The following is a 24,443-nucleotide window of genomic DNA, read 5'->3' as shown; positions in this document are numbered from 1 at the left end:
AAATGAAAAGGCATGTATTTTGAGCATAGTCATCTTCTCCAGTGGAACCCACTGAGTATCTTTTCAGTGCTGGCTTCAGTTCAGCCAGCCTATAGTTTCATATCGATATGCATATGGGTGGCACTGTGTAGGGTAGTGTTAAAGAGAAGTGAAATGCTATTTAAAAAAAAAAGGCCAAAGAGTGAACAGTTAGTAGGAAAAGTATTCTTATCAAGTCAGCAAAGTGTTCTTATCAAGTGTCTAATACAGAGCCTAGATTTTGGAAAGAAGATTGAAGTGGGTCCTTTTTTTTTTTAGAATTTAATTTGTATTTATTTACTTGGCTGTGCTGGGTCTCAGTTGCCGAATGTAGGATCTTCAGTCTTCATTGTGGTATGTGGGATCTGTAGCTGCAGCATGTGGGATCTAGTTCCCTGACCAGGATTGAACCTAGACCCTCTACACTAAGAGGGCGGAGTCTTGGCCGCTGGATCACCAGGGAAGTCCCTGAAGCGGGTCTTTTCAAGCTAGAAAGTGTCAGTTGTCTCTGCCTTATATTAGGAGAGCACTGTTTTTGAGTGATGCTGACTTGTTGGGGATGCCTGGGATTGTCCGTTCTGTAAGTCTGTGCTGACCAAATGTGCCTGGCAGTGTATGCGGGGTGCCTACTTCCAGGTCCTGGTGGCCGGTTACCTCTGCTCTGTATGTGATATTCTGCCTCACATTATGTCCCTTGTTCAGTGTCTGCAGCTTAGGTGGCCAGTTCAGAACTTACAGGAGGGAGCCTGTGGATCCTAACACAGGCTTGAGAAGTCCTGGGCTCTGGTCTTGGTAGTGCCATGCCTTTAGCTCTGTGAACCTTTGGCTCACATTAGCATTCCCTAGGACTTAGTTTCCTAATTTATAAAAAAGGACAGAGACAGCCTAGATCTGTGAAAATCACCTCACATTCTGCTATAAGTTCTGTTGAAGCATGTCAGGAGTAACAGTGGTGCCCTAGCCCACCCTACCTGAACTCCTACCCTACAAGAGTATCTCTTTACGTCTGCTGTTTTACACAGAGGGGCTCCTTCCCCAGAGTTTTCTTTTCTTTTTTTTTTTAATTGTATTTACTTAGAAGCATTCAGAATGTCAACAAAACAGCTGCAACTTTTTTTCTTTTTCTTTTTTTGCAATTGCAGAGTGGTATTCAGTTAACAGAACAACAATTATTCGTAGAAGCTGCATCAGACAACTGCAGATGAAAAAACTACCATCCCCATATATAACTAATTTGTGCTGTGCACCAACAAGAACCTGCTTTCAATTTCCATGCCAATTTACAACCCCCATACTGTACCAGGCAAGGTTAGTGGCTATTGAAAATACCACCAGGACAGGGCTATCTAAAGACACATTCGGTAGTGTGTTAACTATACAAAAAAAGACACTGTACAGTTTAAAAACAAATCTTACACAGCCTTACATTTCAATTTTTTTTCTTTAAAAGGAGTGAGTTGTGTACAGGGGGGTTAAATGCTGTATAGACAAGAAAAAAAAAACTGCGCTAGAACCAACTTATTCATCATCATCATCTTCTTCCTCCTCCTCATCCTCTTCATCTTCTTCTTCCTCCTCATCCTCTTCATCTTCCTCATCTTCCTCCTCTTCCTTCTTTTTCTTGCTTTCTTCAGCCTTGAAAACTCCCTTTTTCGCTGCATCAGGCTTCCCTTTAGCTCGATATGCAGCAATATCCTTTTCATACTTTTCCTTCAGCTTAGCAGCCTTCTTCTCATAAGGCTGCTTGTCATCCGCAGCAGTGTTATTCCGCATCTGTCCCAGTTTCTTTGCAACATCACCAATGGACAGGCCAGGATGTTCGCCTTTGATTTTTGGACGATACTCAGAACAAAACAAGAAAAAGGCCGAAGGAGGCCTCTTGGGTGCATTGGGATCCTTGAACTTCTTTTTTGTTTCCCCTTTAGGAGGGATATAAGTTTTCATTTCTCTTTCATAACGGGCCTTGTCCGCCTTTGCCATGTCTTCAAATTTTCCTTTCTCTTTAGCAGACATGGTCTTCCACCTCTCTGAGCACTTCTTAGAAAACTCTGAGAAGTTGACTGAAGCATCCGGGTGCTTCTTCTTGTGCTCCTCCCGGCAAGTTTGCACAAAGAATGCATATGATGACATTTTGCCTCTCGGCTTCTTAGGATCTCCTTTGTCCATGATTAATTATTTTTCCTCCGCGAGGCACAGAGTCGCCCAGTGCCCGTCCGGCTCTCACTTGCCCCGGCGCTGTCTCTATGGAGCTCAATGTACTCCAGAGTTTTCTTAAGGAAAGGTCCTGGTTCTTAAAAATAAAATGGTCTTGAAGATTACTTCTAGCTCAGACGTTCTAGAAAAACAAGTTTGAAACTGCTTACCCTCAGAAGTATTTTAAAAATCAATTATACTCTGACTGAAAACATCATATTTTCCATGAAAGGAGAGAAGAGCGTGGGTTTCATTTTTTTCTTCTAGTTTAAGATGAGCCTGTTGACATGTCATTGTGAAAATATGGGAGCCTGCGGTGGCATGTGAATTCATGTTTCTGGATCCTCAGTTTAGCCTGAGAAATGATACTGGATGGAAGACATCCTGTTCACCCAAAGAAAATAGCCTCTCACTGTGATTTCCTTTGGTAAATATCATTTTGGAGAAAGATGGCATCATTTCTTTTGGAAGTTTTCCCTTCATCATTCCTCAGAGTGTATTTCCATTGAGCTCCCTGGAGAAAAAAAAGGCAAGTGAAAGGGAAATCAGAGAGTATGTCTACTGAGAGTACCTAGTGTCCCATCTGAACTTCTGGGAGATGGAAACACTCTTCGCCAGCCCACGTGACTCACTGCCGTACTCTTCCGCCTGCAGCCCCCAGGTCAATGGTGCTGCCAGCATATCTGTTTTATTAACTAAATGGAATTTGCATGCATCAGGCTACTAGTGATTTAGCAAGAAATATCAACATTCAGAAAACTAAGATCATGGCATCTGGTCCCATCACTTCATGGGAAATAGATGGGGAAACAGTGGCAGACTTTATTTTTTGGGGGCTCCATAATCACTGCAGATGGTGATTGCAGCCATGAAATTAAAAGACACTTACTTCTTGGAAGGAAAGTTATGACCAACCTAGATAGCATATTAAAAAGCAGAGACATTACTTTGCCAACAAAGGTCCATCTAGTCAAAGCTATGGTTTTTCCAGTGGTCATATATGGATGTGAGAGTTGGACTGTGAAGAAAGCTGAGCACCAAAGAATTGATGCTTTTGAACTGTGGTGTTGGAGAAGACTCTTGAGAGTCCCTTGGACTGCAAGGAGATCCAACCAGTCCATCCTAAAGGAGATCAGTCCTGGGTGTTCATTGGAAGGACTGATGCTGAAGCTGAAACTCCAATACTTTGGCCACCTCATGTGAAGAGTTGACTCATTGGAAAAGACTCTGATGCTGGGAGGGATTGGGGGCAGGAGGAGAAGGGGACGACAGAGGATGAGATGGCTGGATGGCATCACCACTCAGTGGATGTGAGTTTGAGTGAACTCCGGGAGTTGGTGATGGATAGGGAGGCCTGGCTATCCATGGGGTATAGCTGCATTTCATGGGGTCGCAAAGAGTCGGGCACGACTGAGCAACTGAACTGAACTGAGTATGTATGTTGCAAAAGTCATCGACTCTCATGGAAATTAAAGTTGAGGTCCACTTTTCTGCCCAAATGCTTCATCCTTATGTAGGCAAATCCCATAAAGGTGGCCGTTCTCCATAGGCATCTCCAGTATCTTAACCTCGTCAGGTTCTCCATGAGGTTTTCTCTAGTGAGTTTGTTCATGTCCCTGCAGCTCTAGAGATGGCTTTCACAATTCCATCTAAAGACTCCAAGGTCGCTATTCCAAATGGGATACAGATCAGAACATCAGGGAGGTTTCATGTGACTTAGTGCTGTCTTGGGAAAATTCTGACTTTATTTTTCATCTGCTGCACCCAATATGCACAGTATTTGTTTGGCAATCCAAAGTGAAGAGGCACCTATGAAAGTGTATTTGACAGTCATGGGGAAAAAGTTGAGTTAGGTACTATCCTTCAAGGCTCTTCTGTGTGTGCTCTTTTTTATGTTAAAAACTTTATATTTATTTTTTAATTTAAAGATTTATTTTTCTATTTTTAAATTAAAATTTTTTAACCTATGTGTGTGCTTTTGTGTTCTCTTGCTATCTAACAGAACTTAATGACTTAGAACAGTGGTGATCATTACTTTGCTCTGCAACTTGGGCAGCTGGATGGGGCTACTTGAGCCTCTTCCTTGCTCCATACAGACATCTGCGGGCCTCCACCGGTATGACATAAATAGCAAGGGGCTGAAACAGCTCAGGCAAAGCAGGAAGCCCTTTCTCTCTATGTTCCCTAAGGTCTTTCCACTGGGCCTCTCTAGCATGGTGGGCTCAAGGTGGTTTAAGTTCTCATACAGTAGCTCATGATTCCCAAAGCTATTGTTTCATGAGGCCTGGATTGAAGCTAAGAAACTTCTTATGACCTATTGGTCTATTGTTCAGACAAGTCACTATAGCCAGACCATGTTCAAGGGAAGGAGGAATTAGTCTCCAGCTTTCAATGGAAGTAACAAAGAACTGACACAGCATCTAACATGTGTTGAGTTAAAAAAAAATTAAAAAGCGCAATGTGAGAGTTGCAGGTTTTATCTGGGGCAAAATGAGGACTACAGCCTGGGAGACAGCACCTCAGATAGCTCTGAGAAACTGCTTCACAGAGGCAGAGGGGAAGGTCAGGATGTATGTGATTTTGGTGCAGGGGAATACATGCAGTCAAGTACATATTTTTCTAGAAGATTTCTACTAGTCTTATGAAGCTTTTGTTAGTCATGAAGAACAATTGTCACCATGAAGGATTTTAGTATGTTTCTAGATATGAGGAGATAGAAGAATTGGGCTCATAAAACCAACTCCTGAAAATACCTATCTGAAGACCTGTCCAGCCAGCTTTTCCCTGAGCACAGAGTACCTCTTTTCTGCTGTCCACCCTGGACTCCTTCAGGAGGTGTTGAAGGTCTGCAGCTGCAGCAGCACATGATTTAATCCGTATAGAGGTAGATGGCAGATGCCGATGGCAAGGGTCAGTCTGTAGTTGACACATGTTATGGATGTCTCCCTCCGTGTTCGCAACCACCTTGTATAAGAATGTTACAGATGAGTTAACTGAATTATGATGGCTCAGGTAACTTGCCCAGGCCACTGAGGTCGCAAATGGCAGAGTCAGGATTCAAACCTTATGTTCTTGCCTTCCAGAAGAGGACTTTTAGGTCTTTTGTTCAGTTTCTTTAATTTACATTAAAAACAAACAAAAAACTGAACCCCAAAGAAAGGAAAGGAACGCCTGCTTGGTATCACACATTTTATCAGCAGAATTAGGATAACCCATGCCCAGCAAGTTAAGCAAACATAATGACTATAGGCCACTTTGGCAGCTCCACGGGAGGGGCTTTGAAAGGGTTAATGGAGGCTGCTCTTTCAAGGCTGGATGTTTTTAGATGAGGTAATGCTGTCTGTGGTCAACAGACACAGTGTTACTACACTATTCAATGTGTCAATTCCAGGAAACTATAGGAACACTTTAAACTGATGCCCAAATGACTTTGACCTATTTGACATACTTGGGGTAAAATTATTTCATGTTGAAGTCTAAAATTCTGTCATGTTCTGTTTAAATGTATTTTAGATGATTGCATGAACTAGGATTTAAACTGCAAATGGATAATACAGCTTTAAGAGAAGGAAGATTTTTTTTTTTCCTCTGTGTTGCGTGAAAGAGGGTTGCCATTGCCTTTGGATCCATCAGCATTTACCCATTAGGTGGAAGGAGAGAAGTCTCTGTTGTAAAGGGGAATTAAGCTTTTTTATTACAAAAGATGGGCTTGTGTCGTCTTGTTGATACAGATGCACACTATGGGTCTATGCTTCCTCTCTTTCTGCAAGTAAATGATGAAGACAAGCAATTTTTATGCTTTCAAAGAAAGAAGGTATAAACCTGGGTAGTATGTAGGAATGTGGCAGGTAGAGACAGACAGAAAGGAGAGAGTGCAGGAGAGCCAGCCAGCCTCTGGTTATCAGATGACTCCTTTTAAGGAAAGAAACTGTAAACAGAAGAAATATTGCCATGGTTTCCATACCTTCTGAAATTTCTAGAGTAAAAAAACTCTAGAAACGGACCATTGAGGAGGTCCAATTTCAAATTTAAGAAATCCACTTGGAATTACTATGCAAACTAGGGGAAAAGTTGAAACATATTAAAGTTTGCTGTAACTGAGAATCAGTGTAAGCAAGTGTGTGTATGTATGTTTCAATGTGTACATTTCCTCCTAGCTAAAAGTGTTGTTAATCTAGTTTTCTTGTAATTAGGGATAAAAATTAGTCTTTGCTCCATTTTTCAACAAAATACTCATTTTTTTAAAAAGGATGAATGAGGGAGAAAATAACCTGCTTATCTTTAATCACAATGGGAAAGTGTGAAAAAGTTAACAATAAAACCAAAGTAACACATCGCAGGAGACTTGTAGTTGCTTACTCTAATTGTAAGCCAAATATGCAAGAAAAGAAAAGGCCACCCCAGAAAGCAAGCCCATAAAGAGATGGTTGTCATCATGCTTTTCTTGAGTCAGTCCTCATCTTTACGCAAGCCCCACAAAGTATTGTCTAAGGAGATCAGTTACCTGCTTTAGGTGGGGCCTATGTGGAGGGCAGGGATGGAGAGGGGCCAAGAAGAGCAAAGTAAAGGAAGGAGGAGTGAAATTACTACACAGAGAATTCACCTTGGCACCTAGAACTTGCCATTATCTTTTTATAACTTTATTTGGGGAAAAAGGAGTTTGGCTGTGTTTTTTTTTAAGTTTGAAACTATTGTGATATGAAATAAGTTTGGAATTCACAACCCCCAGCTCCAAGGTTATGAGATTCAGAACAGGAATGTTTCATGTAGGCGAAGCCTTTACCAAAGGATGTAACGAGAGTCCCCAGCAGATGGGTAGGTTCTGGGTGAGGCAGCTGAGCTACAGCTCACCTGGGTCTGTGTGTTGGGGGTGTGGGTAGTGGGTGGTGGAGTTTTGTGAATTCTGATAGAAACAGATTTGAGGAAAGAGACTTGTTCCCTGTCACATTGCTTTTGTCCTTTCTAGCCTCTTCAACCATACATCTGCCCTCTGTTGCTTCCACACTCCCTCCATTCATGATGGGCAAGGAGGTTGACCGGGCTTTGGGACTTTCTGGAACAGTTAAAAGCAATTAAAAAGGATATTGCTATAGTGAAATAATCATATGTAAAGAATTTTCATTCCAACCAGGGTTAAGTGATATGCCTCTGTCCTAGGGCTTATGAAACCATTCAGTGTCACTTTAGGAAAACAGTAAGAGGGACGAGTTAATTGAATTCCATTCTTTGTAAGACTTTTAATTCCATAACATTATTGAAAGGCAGTTAGGATGGAAGATCACTTTGATCTAATTTTCCTCTTTGAGACATTTTGGGTCAGTTTGTTCCTAATGGGCTTGACTGGGCCACAGTGGGTATTACCACATTCAAGAAAAGAGGGCAACTCTCTCCTCTGTTGGATAATTGGACAGTTAGATGGTAAAAATTACATCTCTGGGATTTCTTTTTCCTTCTAAATGCATCATGTGGAGAAGCAATTTAATGGAAAGGGCTTCTCTAAATTTCATGTGGAACCCTTGCCAAGGATTTTAGCATCAAGCTAGATGAATCTTCCCAAGACGATGTGAATTAAGAACATCCTTTCTTGCAGTACATTCCCTTTACCTCCTAGCCTACCATGAAGCCTGATGTCATCTTTGGCTGCAGTCTACTTTATTACTCTTCTAATTCTATTAGGTTTCTTTCCTTTCCCCCTGGACCTCCATCAAGGGTCTGGCTGATCATCCAGTGGCAGATTTCTGCAGTTGTGCCAACATTGAACTTATGGAGGGTGGTGGGTGAGCGGAAAACTGTGGGTGCTATTTTGTGATGGGCTTTACTTGCTGATTTTGGACCAAGAATCTGACTGTAAGGAAGTAAAATGACTCTGAAGTTAATTGCTGACTTTAGGTTACATAAGAGACAATGTAGTTTAACCTGAAACCTTTTCCATCTCGTGACTAAATCTGTGCTCAGTGTGAAGGAGGCCAATAGTCTTGCTATAAGCTAAACCAACAGAAATGGCTTTTTCTTCCCATTGTTAACGGTATATTTAATTTTATACTTGGTGTTTTTGGTTCATTTGTTCATGCATGTTCAGTTGTGTCTGAGTTTTTATGACCCCGTGGAATGTTCCAGGCAAGGATATGGCAGTGGATTGCCATTTCCTCCTCTGGGGGATCTTCTCAACCCAGGGAATGAACTTGCATCTCTTGCGTTGACTTCATTGGCAGGCAGATTCTTTACCACTGAGCCACCATTTTATACCTGATGTGTTTGGTAGCTATTTGTGTATATATACATATACATGTATACATAAAATATAGATGATAGAAATATATATATATATATACATGATAGAAATTCTCTTATCTAACCTCCAATTAACTGACCACAGATTAACTAAGGCTCCCATTCTCTGTAATCCATACTGAGTGAAACCAGTGCCCATTTGATACAGTGCAGCCAGCTCACTTCTCCATTTGCTGAGTATCCAAGAGCCAGTGGTGTTTTGTTACCAAGTCTCCTTCTGCCCATTTTACTTGTTATTCTATAGATAGAAGTTTTTTTGAGTGTAACTTTTTAAAATTTATTTTTTTGTTGAAGGATAATTGATTTATAGAATTTTACTCTTTTCTGTCAAACTTCAACCTGAATCAGCCATAGGTATACATATATCCCCTCCCTTTTGAACTTCCGTCCTATCTCCCTCCCCATCCCACCCCTCTAGGTTGATACAAAGCCCCTATTTGAGTTTCTTAGCCACACAGCAAATTCCCTTTGGCTATCTATTTTACATATGGTGATGTAAGTTTCCATGTTACTCTTCCCATACATCTCACCCTCTCCTCCCCTCTCCCCATGTCCGTAAGTCTATTCTCTATGTCTGTTTCTCCATTGCTGCCCTGTAAGTAAATTCTTCAGTACTGTTTATCTAGATTCCATATATATGTGTGAGAACACGATATTTATCTTTCTCTTTCTGACTCACTTTACTCTGTATAATAGGTTCTAGATTCATCCACCTCATCAGAACTGACCCAAAGGCACTCCTTTTTATGGCTGAGTAATATTCCGTTATGTACGTGTACCACAACTTCTTTATCCATTCATCTATCAATGGACATCTAGGTTGCTACCATGTTCTAGCTATTGTAAATAGTGCTGCAGTGAATGATGGGATACATGTGTCTTTTTCAATTTTGGTTTCCTTGGGGTATATGCCTAGGAGTGGGATTGCTGGGTCATATGGTGGTTTTATTCCTAGTTTTTTTAAGGAATCTCCATACCATTTTCCATAGTGGCTGTATCAATTTACTTTCTCACCAGCAGTACAAGAGTGTTCCCTTTTCTCCACACCCTCTCCAGCATTTATTTTCTGTAAACCTTTTGATGATGGCCAGTCCCTTGGACTGCAAGGAGATCCAAGCAGTCCATCATAAAGGAAATCAGTCCTGAATATTCATTGGAAGGACTGATGCTGAAGCTGCAACTCCAATACTTTGGCCACCTGATGTGAAGAACTGACTCATTTGAAAAGACCCTGATGCTGGGAAATATTGAAGGCAGGAGGAGAAGGGGATGACAGAGGATGAGATGGTTGGATGGCATCACTGACTCAATGGACATGAGTTTGAATAAACTCCAGGAGTTGGTGATGGACAGGGAGGCCTGGCGTGCTGCAGCCCATGGGGCTCACAAAAAGTCAGACACAACTGAGTGACTGAACTGAACTGAACTGATTCTGACTGGTGTGAGGTGATATATCCCATTATAGTTTTGATTTGCATTTCTCTAATAATGAGTGATGTTGAGCATTTTTTCATGTGTTTGTTAGCCATCTGTATGTCTTCTTTGGAGAAACGCCTAAGGTCTTTTTCCCACATTTTGATCAGGTTGTTTGTTTTTCTTGTATTGGGTTGTATGAGCTGCTTGTATATTTTGGAAATTAATCCTTTGTCAGTTGTTCCATTTGCTATTATTTTCTCCCATTCTAAAGGTTGTCTATTCACCTTGCCTATAGTTTCCTTTGCTGTGCAAAAGCTTTTAAATTTAATCAGGTCCCACTTGTTTACTTTTGTTTTTATTTCCATTACTCTGGGAGGTGGGTCATAGAGGATCTTGCTTTGCTTTATGTCATCAAGTGTTCTGCCTATGTTTTCCTCCAAGAGTTTTATAGTTTCTGGTCTTACATTTAGGTCTTTAATCCATTTTGAGTTTATTTTTGTGTATGGTGTTAGGAAATGTTCTACTTTCATTCTTTTACATGTAGCTGTCCAGTTTTCCCAGCACCATTTATTGAAGAGGCTGTTTTTGCCCCGTAATACATTCTTGCCTCCTTTGTCAAAATAAGGTACCCATAGGTGCATGGGTTTATTTCTGGGCTTTCCATCTTGTTCCATTGGCCTATGTATCTGTTTTTGTGCCAGTACCATACTCTCTTGATGACCGTAGTACCATACTCTCTTGATGACCATAGTACCATACTCTCTTGATGACCGTAGTACCATACTCTCTTGATGACCGTAGTACCATACTCTCTTGATGACCATAGCTTTGTAGTATAATCTGAAGTCAGGAAGATTGATTCCTCTAGTCCATTCTTCTTTCTCAAGACTGCTTTGGCTATCTGGGGTCTTTTGTGTTTCCATATAAATTGTGAAATTTTTTGTTCTAGTTCTTTGAAAAATGTCATTGGCAATTTGATAGGGATTGCATTGAATCTGTACATTGTGTTTGGTAGTGTGGTCATTTTCAAAATATTGATTCTTCCTACCCAGGAACGTGGAATATCTCTCCACCTGCTGGTGCCATCTTTGATTTCTTTCATCAGTGTCTTATAATTTTCTGTGTACAGTTGTTTTGTCTCCTTAGGTAAGTTTATTCCTAGATATTTAATTCTTTTTGTTGCAGTGGTGATTAGGATTGATTCCTTAATTTCTGTATCTGATTTTTCATTGTTAGTATATAAAAATGCAAGTGATTTCTGTGTATTGTTTTTGTATCCTGTAACTTTGCTAAATTCCCTGATTAGCTCTAGCAATTTTCTGATACTATCTTTAGGATTTTCTATGTACAATATCATGTTATCTGCAAAAGGTGAGAGCTTTACTTCTTCTTTTCCAGTCTGGATTCCTTTTATTTATTTATTTTTTTCTTCTCTGATTGTTGTAGCTAGGACTTCCAGAACTATGTTGAATAATAGTGGGGAAAGTGGGCACCCTTGTCATGTTCCTAATCTTAAGGGGAATGCTTTCAGGTTTTCACCATTGAGAATAATGTTTCCTGTAGGCTTATCATATATGGCCTTTACTAAGTTGAGCTAGGTTCCTTCTCTGCTTACTTTTTGAAGAGCTTTAATCATAAATGGGTGCTGGATTTTGTCAAAGGCTTTTACTGCATCTATTGAGATGATCATATGGTTTTTATCTTTCACTTTGTTAATATGGTATATCACATTGATTGATTTGCATATATTGAAGAATCCTTGCATCCCTGGAATAAACCCAACTTGATCATGGTGTATGAGCTTTTTGATGTGTTGCTGAATTCTGTTTGCTAAAATTTTTGTTGAGGATTTTTGCATCTATGTTCATCAACATAGGAGCACTGATATTGGCCTGTAGTTTTCTTTTTTTGTGTTGTCTTTATCTGGTTTTGGTATTAGGTGATGGTGGCCTTGTAGAATGTGTTTGGAAGTGTTCCTTCCTCTGCAGTATTTTGAAAGAGTTTTAGAAGGATAGGCATTAGCTCTTCTCTAAATGTTTGATAGAATTCTCCTGTGAAGCTCATCTGGTCTTGAGCTTTTGTTTTTTGGGGAGATTTTTGATCACAGCTTCAATTTCAGTGCTTGTAACTGGGTTGTTCATAATATCTATTTCTTCCTGGTTCAGTCTTGGAAGATTGAACTTTTCTAAGAATCTGTCCATTTCTTCCAGGTTATCCACTTTATTGCCATATGGTTGATTCTAATAGTCTCATAATCTTTTGTGTTTCTGCACTGTCTGTTGTAACCTCTCCTTTTTCATTTCTAATTTTGTTGATTTGATTCTTCTCTCTTTTTTTCTTGATGAGTCTGGCCAAAGGTTTGTCAATTTTATTTATCTTCTCAAAGAACCAGCTTTTAGTTTTATTAATCTTTACTATGCTTACTTTCATTTTGTTTTCATTTATTTCTGCTCAGATCTTTATGATTTCTTTCCTTCTACTAAATTTGGGGATTCTTCTTTTTCCAGTTGTTTTGGGTGTAAAGTTAGGTTGTCTACTCGATGTTTTTCGTATTTCTTGAGGTAGGATTTTATTGCTATAAACTTCCCTCTTAGAACTGCTTTTGTCGCATCCCATAGGTTTTGAGTTGTGTTTTCATTGTCATTTGTTTCTAGAAATTTTTTGGTTTCCCTTTTGATTTCTTTGGTAACCTGTTGGTTATTTAGAAATGTATTGTTTAATTTCCACGTGTTTGTGTTTCTTACAATTTTTTCTTGTAATTGATATTTAGTCTCATAACTTTGTGGTCGGAGAAGATGCTTGATATGATTTCAACTTTCTTAAATTTACTGAAGTTTGATTTGTGACCCAAGATGTGGTCTATCCTGGAGAATGTTCCATGTACAGTTAAGAAGAAGGTGTATTCTTCTGCATTTGGATGGAATGTCCTGAGGATATCAGTGAGATCCATCTCATCTAATGTATCATTTAAGACTTGTGTTTCCTTATTAATTTTCTGTTTTGATGATCTGTCCATTGGTGTGAGTGGGGTGTTAGTCTCCTACTATTATTGTATTACTGTCAATTTCTCTTTTTATGTCTGTTAGTGTGTGTCTTATGTATTAGGTGCACCTATGTTGGGTGCATAGATATTTACAGTTGCTATGTCTCCTCTTGGATTGATCCCTTGATCATTATGTAGTGTCCTTTCTTACCTCTTGTAATCTTTATTTTAAGGTCTGTTTTGTCTGATATGAGGATTGCTACTCCAGTTTTCTTTTGCTCACCATTTGCATGGAATATATTTTTCCATCCTCTCACTTTCAGTCTATATGTGTCTTGAGGTCTGAAGTGGGTTTCTTGTAGACAGTGTATATATGGGTCTTGTTTTTGTATCCATTCAGCCAGTCTGTGTCTTTTGGTTGGAACATTTAATCTATTTACATTTAAAGTAATTATTGATATATATGTTCCTATTGCCATTTTCTTAATTGTTCAGGTTGATTTTGTAGATCTTTTTTCTTCTCTTGTATTTCTTGACTATATTAGTCCCTTTAACATTTGTTGTAAAGCTGGTTTGGTGGTACTGAATTCTCCTAACTTTTGCTTGTCTGAAAAGCTTTTTATTTCTCCATCAATTTTGAATGAGATCCTTGGTGGGTACAATAATCTTGCTTATAGATTTTTCCCTTTCAGTACTTTAAATATGTCCTGCCATTCCCTTCTGGCCTGAAGAATTTCGCTGAAAGATGACGAGTTAAATGTATAGGGTTTCCCTTGTATGTTACTTGTTGCTTCTCTCTTGCTGCTTTCAATATTCTTTCTTTGTGTTTAGTCTTTGTTCTTTTGATTAGTATGTTTCTTGGCTTGTTTCTCCTTGGGTTTATCCTATATGGGACTCTTTGTGCCTCTTGGACTTGATTGACTATTTGCTTTTCCACGTTGGGGAATTTTCAACTACAATCACTTCAAAAATTTTCTCATACTCTTTTTCTCTTCTTCTTTTGGGACTCCTATAATTTGAATGTTGGTGCATTTTATATTGTTCCAGAGGTCTCTGAGACTATATCCTCAGTTGTTTTCATTCTTTTTACTTTATTCTGCTCTTGAGAAGTTATTTCTACCATTTTATCTTCCAGATCACGGATTCATTCTTCTGGGTCAGGTATTCTGCTATTGATTCCTTCCAGAGTATTTTTAATTTCAGTAATTGTGTTGTCTTTGTATGTTTATTCTTGAACTCATCTAAGTCTTTGTTAATTGATTCTTGCATTTTCTCCATGTTGTTTTCAAGGCTTTTGATCATCTTTACTATCATTATTCTGAATTCTTTTTCAGGTAGTTTTCCTATTTTCTCTTCATTTATTTAGACTTCTGTTTTTCTAATTTGTTCCTTCATTTGTGTAGTATTTCTCTGCCTTTTCATTTTTTATATATATATACATATATATATTTAAACTTATGTTTGAGGTCTCCTTTTCTGAGGCTTCAAGGTTGAATTCTTTCTTCCTTTAAGGTTGGAAGAGTCCAGTGTTTTGTATAAGCCTCATATAGGGTGAGATTTGTGCTGAGTTTTTTTGTTTTTTTTGTTTGTTTATTTTTCCTCTGATGGGCAAGGCTGAGTGAGGTGGTAATCCTGTCTGCTGATGACTGGGTTTGTATTTTTGTTTTGTTTGCTGTTTAGATGAGGCATCCTGCACAGGGTGCTACTGGTGGTTGGGTGATGCCGGGTCTTGTATCCAAGTGGTTTCCTTTGTATGAGTTCTCACCATTTGATCCTCCCTAGGGTTAGTCTCTGGTAGTCTAGGATCTTGAAGTCAGTGCTCCCACTCCGAAGGCTCAGGGCTTGATCTCCGGTCAGGAACGAAGATTCCACAAGTGACTTGTTACGGCATTAAGTGAGATTAAAACAAATATCCAAAAACAAGAAACCAAAGATGAACCCCAGACAAATGGCAGTTACAAAATCAGGCAAATAATAATTAAAATAATGGAATATACACATATACACTCATGAGCAAAGTCAAAGCAGTCCAACAAAAATAAAGTACAGTAGATTGACCTGGCGAGCAAAGGAAATAAAAAACTATACTTACCAGTTAAGAACAAAACTAACTAAAGCACAAACTGGAAAAGAAAACTAAAGCAAGATGCCAAGTGGGGAATAAAGCAATGAAAACAAAACTAATATATGTTGAGAGGAAAGGAAAGAAAGAATAGATATGCAAAGTTAAATAGAGGTAGGTGAAGAAGATTTATATACATTAAAGATTAACTGCATGGGAGAAAGATCAGTAGGAAAGGCACACAAAGGAATACATGTAGAAAAATATAATAGGTTTAAAAAATTAAAAGTGAAAATTATAAAAAAGAGAAAAGAGAAAAAAGAGAAGAGAAAAAATATGAAAGAAGAAAGAAAAAAGGGAAAAAATGGAAAACTTCACAGAACTGTGAAAGCCCAATATAGATGCAGAGGTTTATAACAATAATAAAAAGTGTGACTGAATATACATATGTACATATACACCCATAAGCAAAATCAAAACACTACAACAAAAATATAGTACAATAGATTGACCCGGTGAACAGAGGAAACCAAAAGTTACATCTACCAGAACAAAACTACCTACAGCACAAACTGGAAGACAAAACTAACACAAGGTGTCAGTTAGGGAATAAAGCAATGAGAATAAAACTAACAAATATGTTGAGAGGAAAGGAAAGAAAGAAAAGAAAGAAAGAATAGATATGCAAAGTTAAATAGGAGTAGGTACAGAAGTTTTATATACATTAAATATTAACTGCAAGGGGGAAAGAACAGTAGGAAAAGCAAACAAAGGAATAAATGTAGAAAGATAATGATAGGTTTAAAAAATATTAAAATTATTAAAAGAGAAAAGAAAAAAAATCTCAAAAGCTTAATTAGATTTCATAGTGCCAATAAAATCAACAACTACAACAGAGAGAGAGGAAAAAGGAAAAAGAAAGAAAAAACAATCCAAAAGAATCTACAGAACAAGTGAAAACATAAGAATAATAAATGTTTTTCTTGAGTCACTGCTGTCAGAATGCTTTCCCTCACTGGGAGTCACAGTCCACCTCACCTCCCTAGGATGCCCTCCAACTCAGTGCTGATCTCTGGACATGCTGTGGAGTCAGCTCAGATTCTAGTCTGGTCCTACTTCTGTGTGTTCTTGCTTCCAGTGTCCACAGCTATCAGAACTAGTGCGTTTTCTTTTGTCGGAGCTCTCAATGTCCTTTTATATATTCCACAGACACAGAGTCTGCCTAGTTGATCATGTGGATTCAGTCTGCAGCTTGTACAGCTGATGGGAAGGTTTTGGGTCTTCTTCCTTAGCCACACTGCCTCTGGGCTTTGATTGTGGTTTTATTTCCACCTCAGCACGTGGGTCGTCCAATGAGTTTGATCCTGAGGCTGCCCTGGAGGACTTGGGTTTACCCCTGTGAGGGCCAGGGGTGGAGGTGGTGCAGCTGCTTGGGTCTCAGGGTTCTGGCCGCACCAGGTACTCAGGGGAGTTGGAGGCTAGGGCAGCAGGAAATACAGTGCTCTAGAAGGGTATGGCAACCAGTGTTGGCCAATATACTTCAGTATTCTTGCCTGGAGAACCTCCCCTAACAGAGAAGCCTGGCAGGCCACAGTCTATAGGACCACAAAGAGTTGGACATGACTGAAGCAACCCTGTGCACATAGACGGAATATATATATATATATATATATATATATATATATATATATATATTTTGCCTTGTGGTAGCAGTGCCCCCGTGAGAGCTGAGCATGAAGGTGGCAGAGCTGCTTGGCTTGCGGGGACCCTGGCAGCCCAAAATGTGCAGGGGTATAGACTTCCTCTGCCCCAGAAGTTATGGCCCTATCAGAGTATTTTTTTGAACCTCTTGTAGCTGGCAGTCAGAAGGCCTCTTTGGCCAGTCTTTCCATAAACTCTGCCCTTTCAGGGAGCCTTGTCTGGGGTCCTTCTCTGTTGTTCAGCGTCAGGCACATAGAGCGGCTCTTCTGGCTGGGGTCCTACTCTGTGGATCGGTGCATCAGGCACTTAAAGGGGCACTCTGGCTAGGATCCTACGCTGTAGATCAGTGCATAAGTCACTTAAAGGATCTCCCTGGGTGGGGTCCTGCTCTGTAGTTCAGTGGATCAGGCGTTTGATGTGTCAGCCTCTCTGTTGTTCAGCTGCCGATGCTGGCGTGTGGGGAGGAAGAGGCTATGGTGATGGCTCCACCCCCTACACGTGACTCAGCAGTATCACCTTGCTTCCATGGCTGCCTGACTTTCTTCCACAGGCATTCCTACCACATTCTCCTTCCTCACATCCCCTTGATCTGTCTCTCTGCAGTCAACAGCAGCCCTCGCCCTGGGATTGCTCCACAATCCCTAAACTCCAGCTTCCAGCTCCTGTGCCATGCCAGGGACCTGTGTCCCTGTCTGGGGTATGTATGGCTGTGGCAAGGACTGTCTGATTTTCATTGCATTTAGGCTGCCACAGATTAGCTGTTTCACTCTCAGCCTAAAATGTTTCTCTTCTGACTCAGTTGCCCTGATGTGGGGATCAGACCCTGCTTCAGTTCCCCCACCTGTGGAGGGCAGGTCCAGTCCTACCAACTCTCCTGTTTTTCCCCCTAGTTCCTTCGACCTACTGAGTTTTGTGTGGTTCTGTATTTTCTTTTCCACTGGTTGGGTATTCCTGTTCCCACTCAGTTGGTGTTCTGCATGCACTTCTGTGTCTGAAGGTGTATTCCTGATGTATCCGTGGAGAGAGATATACTCCACGTCCACCTACTCCTCTGCCATCTTGTTCTCTCCTATAGATATAATTTAATTATATGTTACATGAGATGTTTCTATGAAAACTAAGTTGAATCCTTTGGAAAGACTTGGGAAAACAGTCAATATGAAACTTGTTCTTGAATTAAGTGTGATAAAGATGATTGTAAAAAAAAAAAAAGTAGGAAATATCCTAAATATCTAGAAGGATCTTAGATATTTTTAAAATAATTACTCCAGGACAAAAATTTTCACCTAGGACTGCACTGTGTAAATTGCTGCATATTTTTTTCTCTGTTTAAAATGGAGATGCTTTATCAGGCCAGGCATGTGGAGGATGGAAGGATATTTCAGTAAGAGTGACCTGCTCGAGTAAAGATGCTAAAAGGAAGGCATGTGCTGTGTGTGCATGAGAAAGTGGAACTTTGGTTTGGTAGATCACAGAAAGGCAATGCAAATTATTGAATAATAGACAACCATGTGCTTTATTTTATTTAAGCTTTTTACTAAAGTGTAATCTATATATAAAAAGACACAAATGCAAAATATAATGACTTTTCATCATGTAACTAGTGCCTAGAATAAGAAACAGGATATTACAAGGACCCCCTTCTGGTCCTGACCAGTCAGTATCCCCATAAGGGAAGCCACACATGATAGATTAGTTCTGTCTGTTTTTGTACTTTATGTAATGGAATTTTGCTGAATGCATCTTTTTGTGCCTGGCTTCTTTCATTCAGTGTCATTTGTCTGAGACTCATCCGTGTTGTTCACATGTTGTATTTCATTCATACATTCTGCTAATGAGTGTTTCATAGTATGATTACACAACAGTGGATTTTTCCATTGTACTGTAGGTGGATATTCGGCTTGTTTTCAGGCTTTGGCTATTACAAAAGATACCAAATGAGTGAATGTTCTTGAATATGTCTTTTATGGAATAGATGCCCATTTCTGTTAGTGAATACCTGGGGTTAGAATTTCTGTGTCTAGGGTTTGTGTGTGTGTGTAACTCTTACTGATGTGGAAGTTTTCTCTAGTTGGTTGTGCTAACTTGTATTCCCACCAGTAAGCGGGTTTCAGAGTCCCAGTCGCTTCACTTCCTCACCATTATTTGGCATTTTCTGTCTTCTTTATTTAACCTTTCCTGTGAGGTGTGCAGTAGCCATTCATTGTTTTAATGTTTATTTTCCTGGTGCCATATGAAGTTAAGTGTGTCTTCATAGATACACTGGCCATTCAGATATCCTTCTTTAAGAAACACCTGTTTAGATTTTTGTTCACTTCCTATTGAGCATCTAAGTTACACCTTTATTGATTTAAGGATTTTTTTGGAAACATTTTTATTTTGAAATAATTTTGAACTTACAGAAATGGTGTAAAGCTCCCATATAATGGTCACCTAGATTCTTCAAATATCAATATTATACAATCATAACATGATAAATAAAACAAAAAAATTAACATGGACACAATACTATGTAGTAACCTACAGACTTCAGTAGGATTTTAGCAGAGTAGTGATTTTCAAACTTCACATTGTGACCCATTATTGCAGTGATTCTCAACTTTGGCTTCACATTGTTATCATTTGGAAATTTTGTTTATTTATTAAAATTGTGTATGTTGATGGTATATGACATATTTTGATACATACACATATACATATAAATGACTGCTACAATTACTCGAATTAACCCACCTTCTCACATAATTATTAGTGTGCATTCGTGTGTGTTGAGAGCCCCTGAATCTACTCTCAGAAAATTCCCAGTATTCAATAGTTATTATTAATGATAACTATAGTCATTATGCTCTACATTAAACCTCTAGACATGGAGAAGATCATGGTGGCATATACATGCCAGAGGGCTTGTGGGAAGGGGTTGGAGATGGACTAGCCAAGAATCTATACACACACCCACACACACACACCCCCACACACCCACACCCACCCACACCCACACACATATATATATATGCGATATATAGCAAATACTTAGGTATCACCTAGGATTTAAAGAGAAGGAGAATAGGATCAAGAGCTCTGGTGAAGAGGTGGGGCTGATCTTCCTGCCTGACTGCGTGAAAGAATGGATCCAGAACTCTGGTCTAACTTGGATACTTTCTTAGACACAGAGAGAATGGAAATCCTTTCAAATTGTAGAATCCACCCTTCTCAGTGATGTCTTGAGTACATATATGCCAGATGCAGAGAACAGAATAAGCAGAAAGTTGTAGCAGGTATAATTCTGGAACAAGAAAGGATTGGAGAAGTTGGCTGGGGGAGGTCGTGGGTCTTGATCTGAGAAGCAGAGTGACCAGCCAGCTGTGTGAGTAGGTGGACTGCTGGCTGGATGGAGTGAATGCTAACGGCTTTAGCGCGTCCTCATCTCGCGGCTTGAGGCTGAGTCATGGGGGCGGTTTACATGGGGAAGCTGACATCTGTTTAACGGCAAGGAGGGCTGGGTTTGCCAAGTTTACTTTTCCGAGGCTGTGATTGGTACACTTCGCTGAAAGACCTTCTCCTCTAAAATACAGACGTCACATTTGAATGGTTTGTGCCCTGGGACTCTCTAAATGACGCAGACTTCAGCATAGTCACGTCATGAGGGAGAGGTCTATGTAAACTTTTCAGAGAAGAGAGCCTGCAGTTTAGAATTTTTTGTTGCTAATTCATTCTCACTGCATTCTGGTGAGGATGAGTCCATGATTTAAGTAAACAATTTCTCCATCAGATTGGAGATTGAGGTAGGAGTAACCCCATCCTTTGCTAGATCAAAATATTGTGCCAGATTTCAAATTCCACAAATTTTGACTAGTTGGGTTTTATTGTGAGGCAGTGAAGGGATAAGTAGAACATGAGATATGAAGACTCTAATTTAAAAAAAATATTTACTGAAATATAGTTGATTTACAGTGTGTTAGTTTCAAGTGTACAGCAGAGTGATTCAGTTATGTATGCATACATATATATATTCTTTTTTTACATTGTCTTCCATTATAGGGTATTACAAGATACTGCATATAGTTCCTTGTTGGTTATCTATTTTATATGTAGTAGTTTGTATATTTTAATCCCAAACTCTTAATTTTATTCCTCTTCCTCCTCTCTTTTGATAACCCTAAGTGTGTTTTCTATGTGCAGACTCTGATTTTTAATATCCTAACATTGTTTAAAATTCTCTCATTTTTGGAAATGTTTACTTGCCTTTGTGCCTATTCTCTTTGGACTAATGAGGAATTGGGTTTCATTTGCAGAGAACTCTAGTCCCAGAGTAGGGCTTTATCTGTGGGTTCATTCATTTGCTGTGTTTCAAATCCTAAAAGATGATGCTATGAAAGTGCTGGACTCAATATGCCAGAAAATCTGGAAAACTCAGCAGTGGCCACAGGACCAGAAAAGGTCAGTTTTCATTCCAATCCCAAAGAAAGGCAATGCCAAAGAATGCTCAAACTACTGCACAATTGCACTCATCTCACATGCCAGCAGAGTAATGCTCAAAATTCTTCAAGCCAGGCTTCAACAGTATGTGAACTGTGAACTTCCAGATATTCAAGCTGGATTTAGAAAAGGCAGAGGAATCAGAGATCTAGTTGCCAGCATCTGTTGGATCATCAAAAAAGCAAGAGTTCAGAAAAACATCTACTTCTGTTTTATTGACTACGCCAAAGCCTTTGACTGTGTGGATCACATCAAATTGTGGAAAATTCTTCAAGAGATGGGAATACCAGACCACCTGACCTGCCTCCTGAGAAATCTGTATGCAGGTCAAGAAGCAACAGTTAGAACTGTACATGGAACAACAGACTGGTTCCAAATCGGGAAAGGAGTACATCAAGGCTGTATATTGTCACTGCATATATTTAACTTATACACAGAGTACATCATGTGAAATCCCAGGCTGGATGAAGCACAAGGTGGAATCAAGATTGCCAGGTGAAATATCCTCTGAAAATAACCTCAGATAGGCAGATAATACCACTCTTATGGCAGAAAGTGAAGAGGAACTAAAGAGCCTCTTGATGAAACTGAAAGAGCAGAGTGAAAAAGCTGGCTTAAAACTCAACATTCAGAAAACTAAGATCATGGCATCTGGTCCCATCACTTTATAGCAAATAGATGGGGAAACAATGGAAACAATGAGATACTTTATTTTGGGGGGCTCCAAAATCACTGCAGATGGTGACTGCAGCTATGAAATTAAAAGACGCTTGCTCCTTGGAAGAAAAGCTATGACCAACTTAGACAGCATATTAAAAAGCAGAGACATTGTTTTGCCAACAAAGGTCCATATAGTCAAAGCTATGGTTTTTCCATTAATCATGTATGGACGTGAGAGTTGGACTATAAAGAAGGCTGAGCACCGAAGAATTGATGCTTTTGAACTGTGATGTTGGAGAAGACTCTTGATTGTCCCATGGACTGCAAGGAGATCCAACCAGTCATTTCTGAAGGAAATCAGTCCTGAATATTCATTGGAAGGACTGATGCTGAAGCTGAAACTCCAACACTCTGGCCACCTGATAGGAAGAGCTGACTCATTTGAAAAGACTCTGATACTGGGAAAGATTGAAGCCGGGAGGAGAAGGGAATGACAGAGGATGAGATGGTTGGATGGCATCACTGAGTCGATGGACATGAGTTTGAGAAAGCTCCAGGAGTTGGTTATGGACAGGGAAACCTGGTGTGCTGCAGTCTGTGGGGTTGCAAACAGTTGGACACAACTGAATGACTGAACTGACTGATACACTTAACATCTCATCTAGGTTATCACCTTCTAAAGATATAGGTCCTTCCTTATTCTTTGGATTCTGTAAATATCCTAGTATATTGCATTACATGTAGAAAGTACTTAATAAATAGTATTGAAAAAAAAAAACAACAGTGGACTAGCACAGGAAAATGGGGGTGAGAGATCTATGCAGAGTCTTCTGTCATATGGTCCAAACTTCTATATCCTTCCTTATCTCTGACCTCAAACTGTCATATAGACTATCATTTAGTTGCAATGGCCAATTTGCCACTTCTTGAATTTTTCTCCTGTATATATATATATCCTATAACTGTACCTGACAATAGAGAAAATTGGGGGCAGAAAAAAATATTTGAAGTAATAATTGCCCCCAAAAGTCCAAGTTAGATTTAAAAATTGTGAAGTGCCAAGAAAGTCAATGAACCCCAAGTCAAATAGAGAGAAAACCATACATCTCAGCTCAGTGATTTGCCATCCCTGCCCCTTCAGCGTGGATGACCCTTCTGTCCCAGGAAAAGCCTCCAGCAAACCTTTCACCAGCAAAGACACCCAAGTGGTTTATAAGCATATGAAAAGGTACTCTGCATTTTAGAAACACAAAATCACAAGGAGGTAGGGATTTCCTGGTGGTCCAGTGGTTAAGAAGGAGTTGGGGGTTCCATCCCCGATCCTTGAAGTACGATCCCACATGCTGCGGGGCAGCTAAGCCTGCATACTGCAGTGAAGAGCCCATGTGCAGCAGCTAGGACCTGATGCAGTAAAAAAAAATACTTAAAGAAGAATCAACAGGATGTTAATTTCTTAAAAAAAAAAATTACAAGGAGGTGCAGAAAGAATCCAGAGGAGGGGAAAAAGAGTATATATTGTATGGTTCTATTTATGTGAACTTCAAACCAGACCAACTAATCTCTCATGACAAAAGGTCAAAATAGTAGTTACCATGCCTGGGTAGGAGTATAACCTGGGAGGAGGCATGGGACGGGGGAGCTGCACCTCCATAAAATTAATTAAAATAAGGAGACTGAAATTCACAAAAATAACAATACTAAGTGTTGGTGAAGCTGTGAAGTTAATGGAAGTCTAACCCCTTGTCTGTCTAGTCAAGGCTGTGGTTTTTCCAGTGGTCATGTATGGATGTGAGAGTTGGACTGTGAAGAAAGTTGAGTGCCGAAGAATTGATGCTTTTGAACTGTGGTGTTGGAGAAGACTCTTGAGAGTCCCTTAAAAGAATTCATTTGAATCAGTTGTGATGAGATGGATGAAACTGGAGCCGATTATACAGAGTGAAGTAAGCCAGAAAGAAAAACACCAATACAGTATACTAACACATATATATGGAATTTAGGAAGATGGCAATGACGACCCTGTATGCAAGACAGGGAAAGAGACACAGATGTGTATAACGGACTTTTGGACTCAGAGGGAGAGGGAGAGGGTGGGATGATTTGGGAGAATGACATTCTAACATGTATACTATCATGTGAATTGAATCGCCATTCTATGTCTGACGCAGGATGCAGCGTGCTTGGGGCTGGTGCATGGGGATGACCCAGAAAGATGTTATGGGGAGGGAGGTGGGAGGGGGTTCATGTTTGGGAATGCAAGTAAGAATTAAAGATTTTAAAATTTAAAAAATAAAAAAAAAAGAAAGTGAAGGCAAGGATCTGAAGGAGGAAATTCAATTTTTTCCCCTTGAAACTGTATTTTTAAAGATTTATAGAATGGTTTGATGTTTTAAGAAACACTTGTGTTTATATGAGGTGATGTCTTCTAAAATGTTATTACAAAGTCTATAAAAAGAAGCACTGTATTTGTTAAAATACATTTAACTCTCACATGTAATAAAATGATATAATAGATGTCACATAATATACATGTAATATAATAGATGTAATAAAATCTGCAGTTTAAAAATCAAAAAAAAAAAAAAAAAAAAAGAGAGTCCCTTGGACTGCAAGGAGATCCAACCAGTCCATTCTAAAGGAGATTAG

General features: G+C 39.4%; 1 protein-coding gene and 1 long non-coding RNA gene across 2 annotated transcripts in view; one reads left to right on the top strand and one right to left on the bottom strand.

Annotated features, from left to right (window-relative positions):
- LOC121816640 (uncharacterized) overlaps positions 1 to 24,443 on the top strand; it is a 120,602-nt gene that overhangs the window by 75,321 nt on the left and 20,838 nt on the right. The gene's annotated exons all lie outside the window — the stretch shown is intronic.
- On the bottom strand, positions 1,441 to 2,263 carry LOC101111388 (high mobility group protein B1-like). The gene has a single exon (XM_042233002.2). The coding sequence runs from the start codon at positions 2,182 to 2,184 to the stop codon at positions 1,537 to 1,539; it is 648 nt and encodes a 215-aa protein (XP_042088936.1). The 5' UTR covers positions 2,185 to 2,263; the 3' UTR covers positions 1,441 to 1,536.

The sequence above is a fragment of the Ovis aries genome, chromosome 15, assembly GCF_016772045.2.
Source record: "Ovis aries strain OAR_USU_Benz2616 breed Rambouillet chromosome 15, ARS-UI_Ramb_v3.0, whole genome shotgun sequence".
Lineage (NCBI taxonomy): Eukaryota > Metazoa > Chordata > Mammalia > Artiodactyla > Bovidae > Ovis > Ovis aries.
The sequence above is the reverse complement of the archived record's forward strand: the minus strand, read 5'-3'. Positions and strand labels throughout refer to the sequence as shown.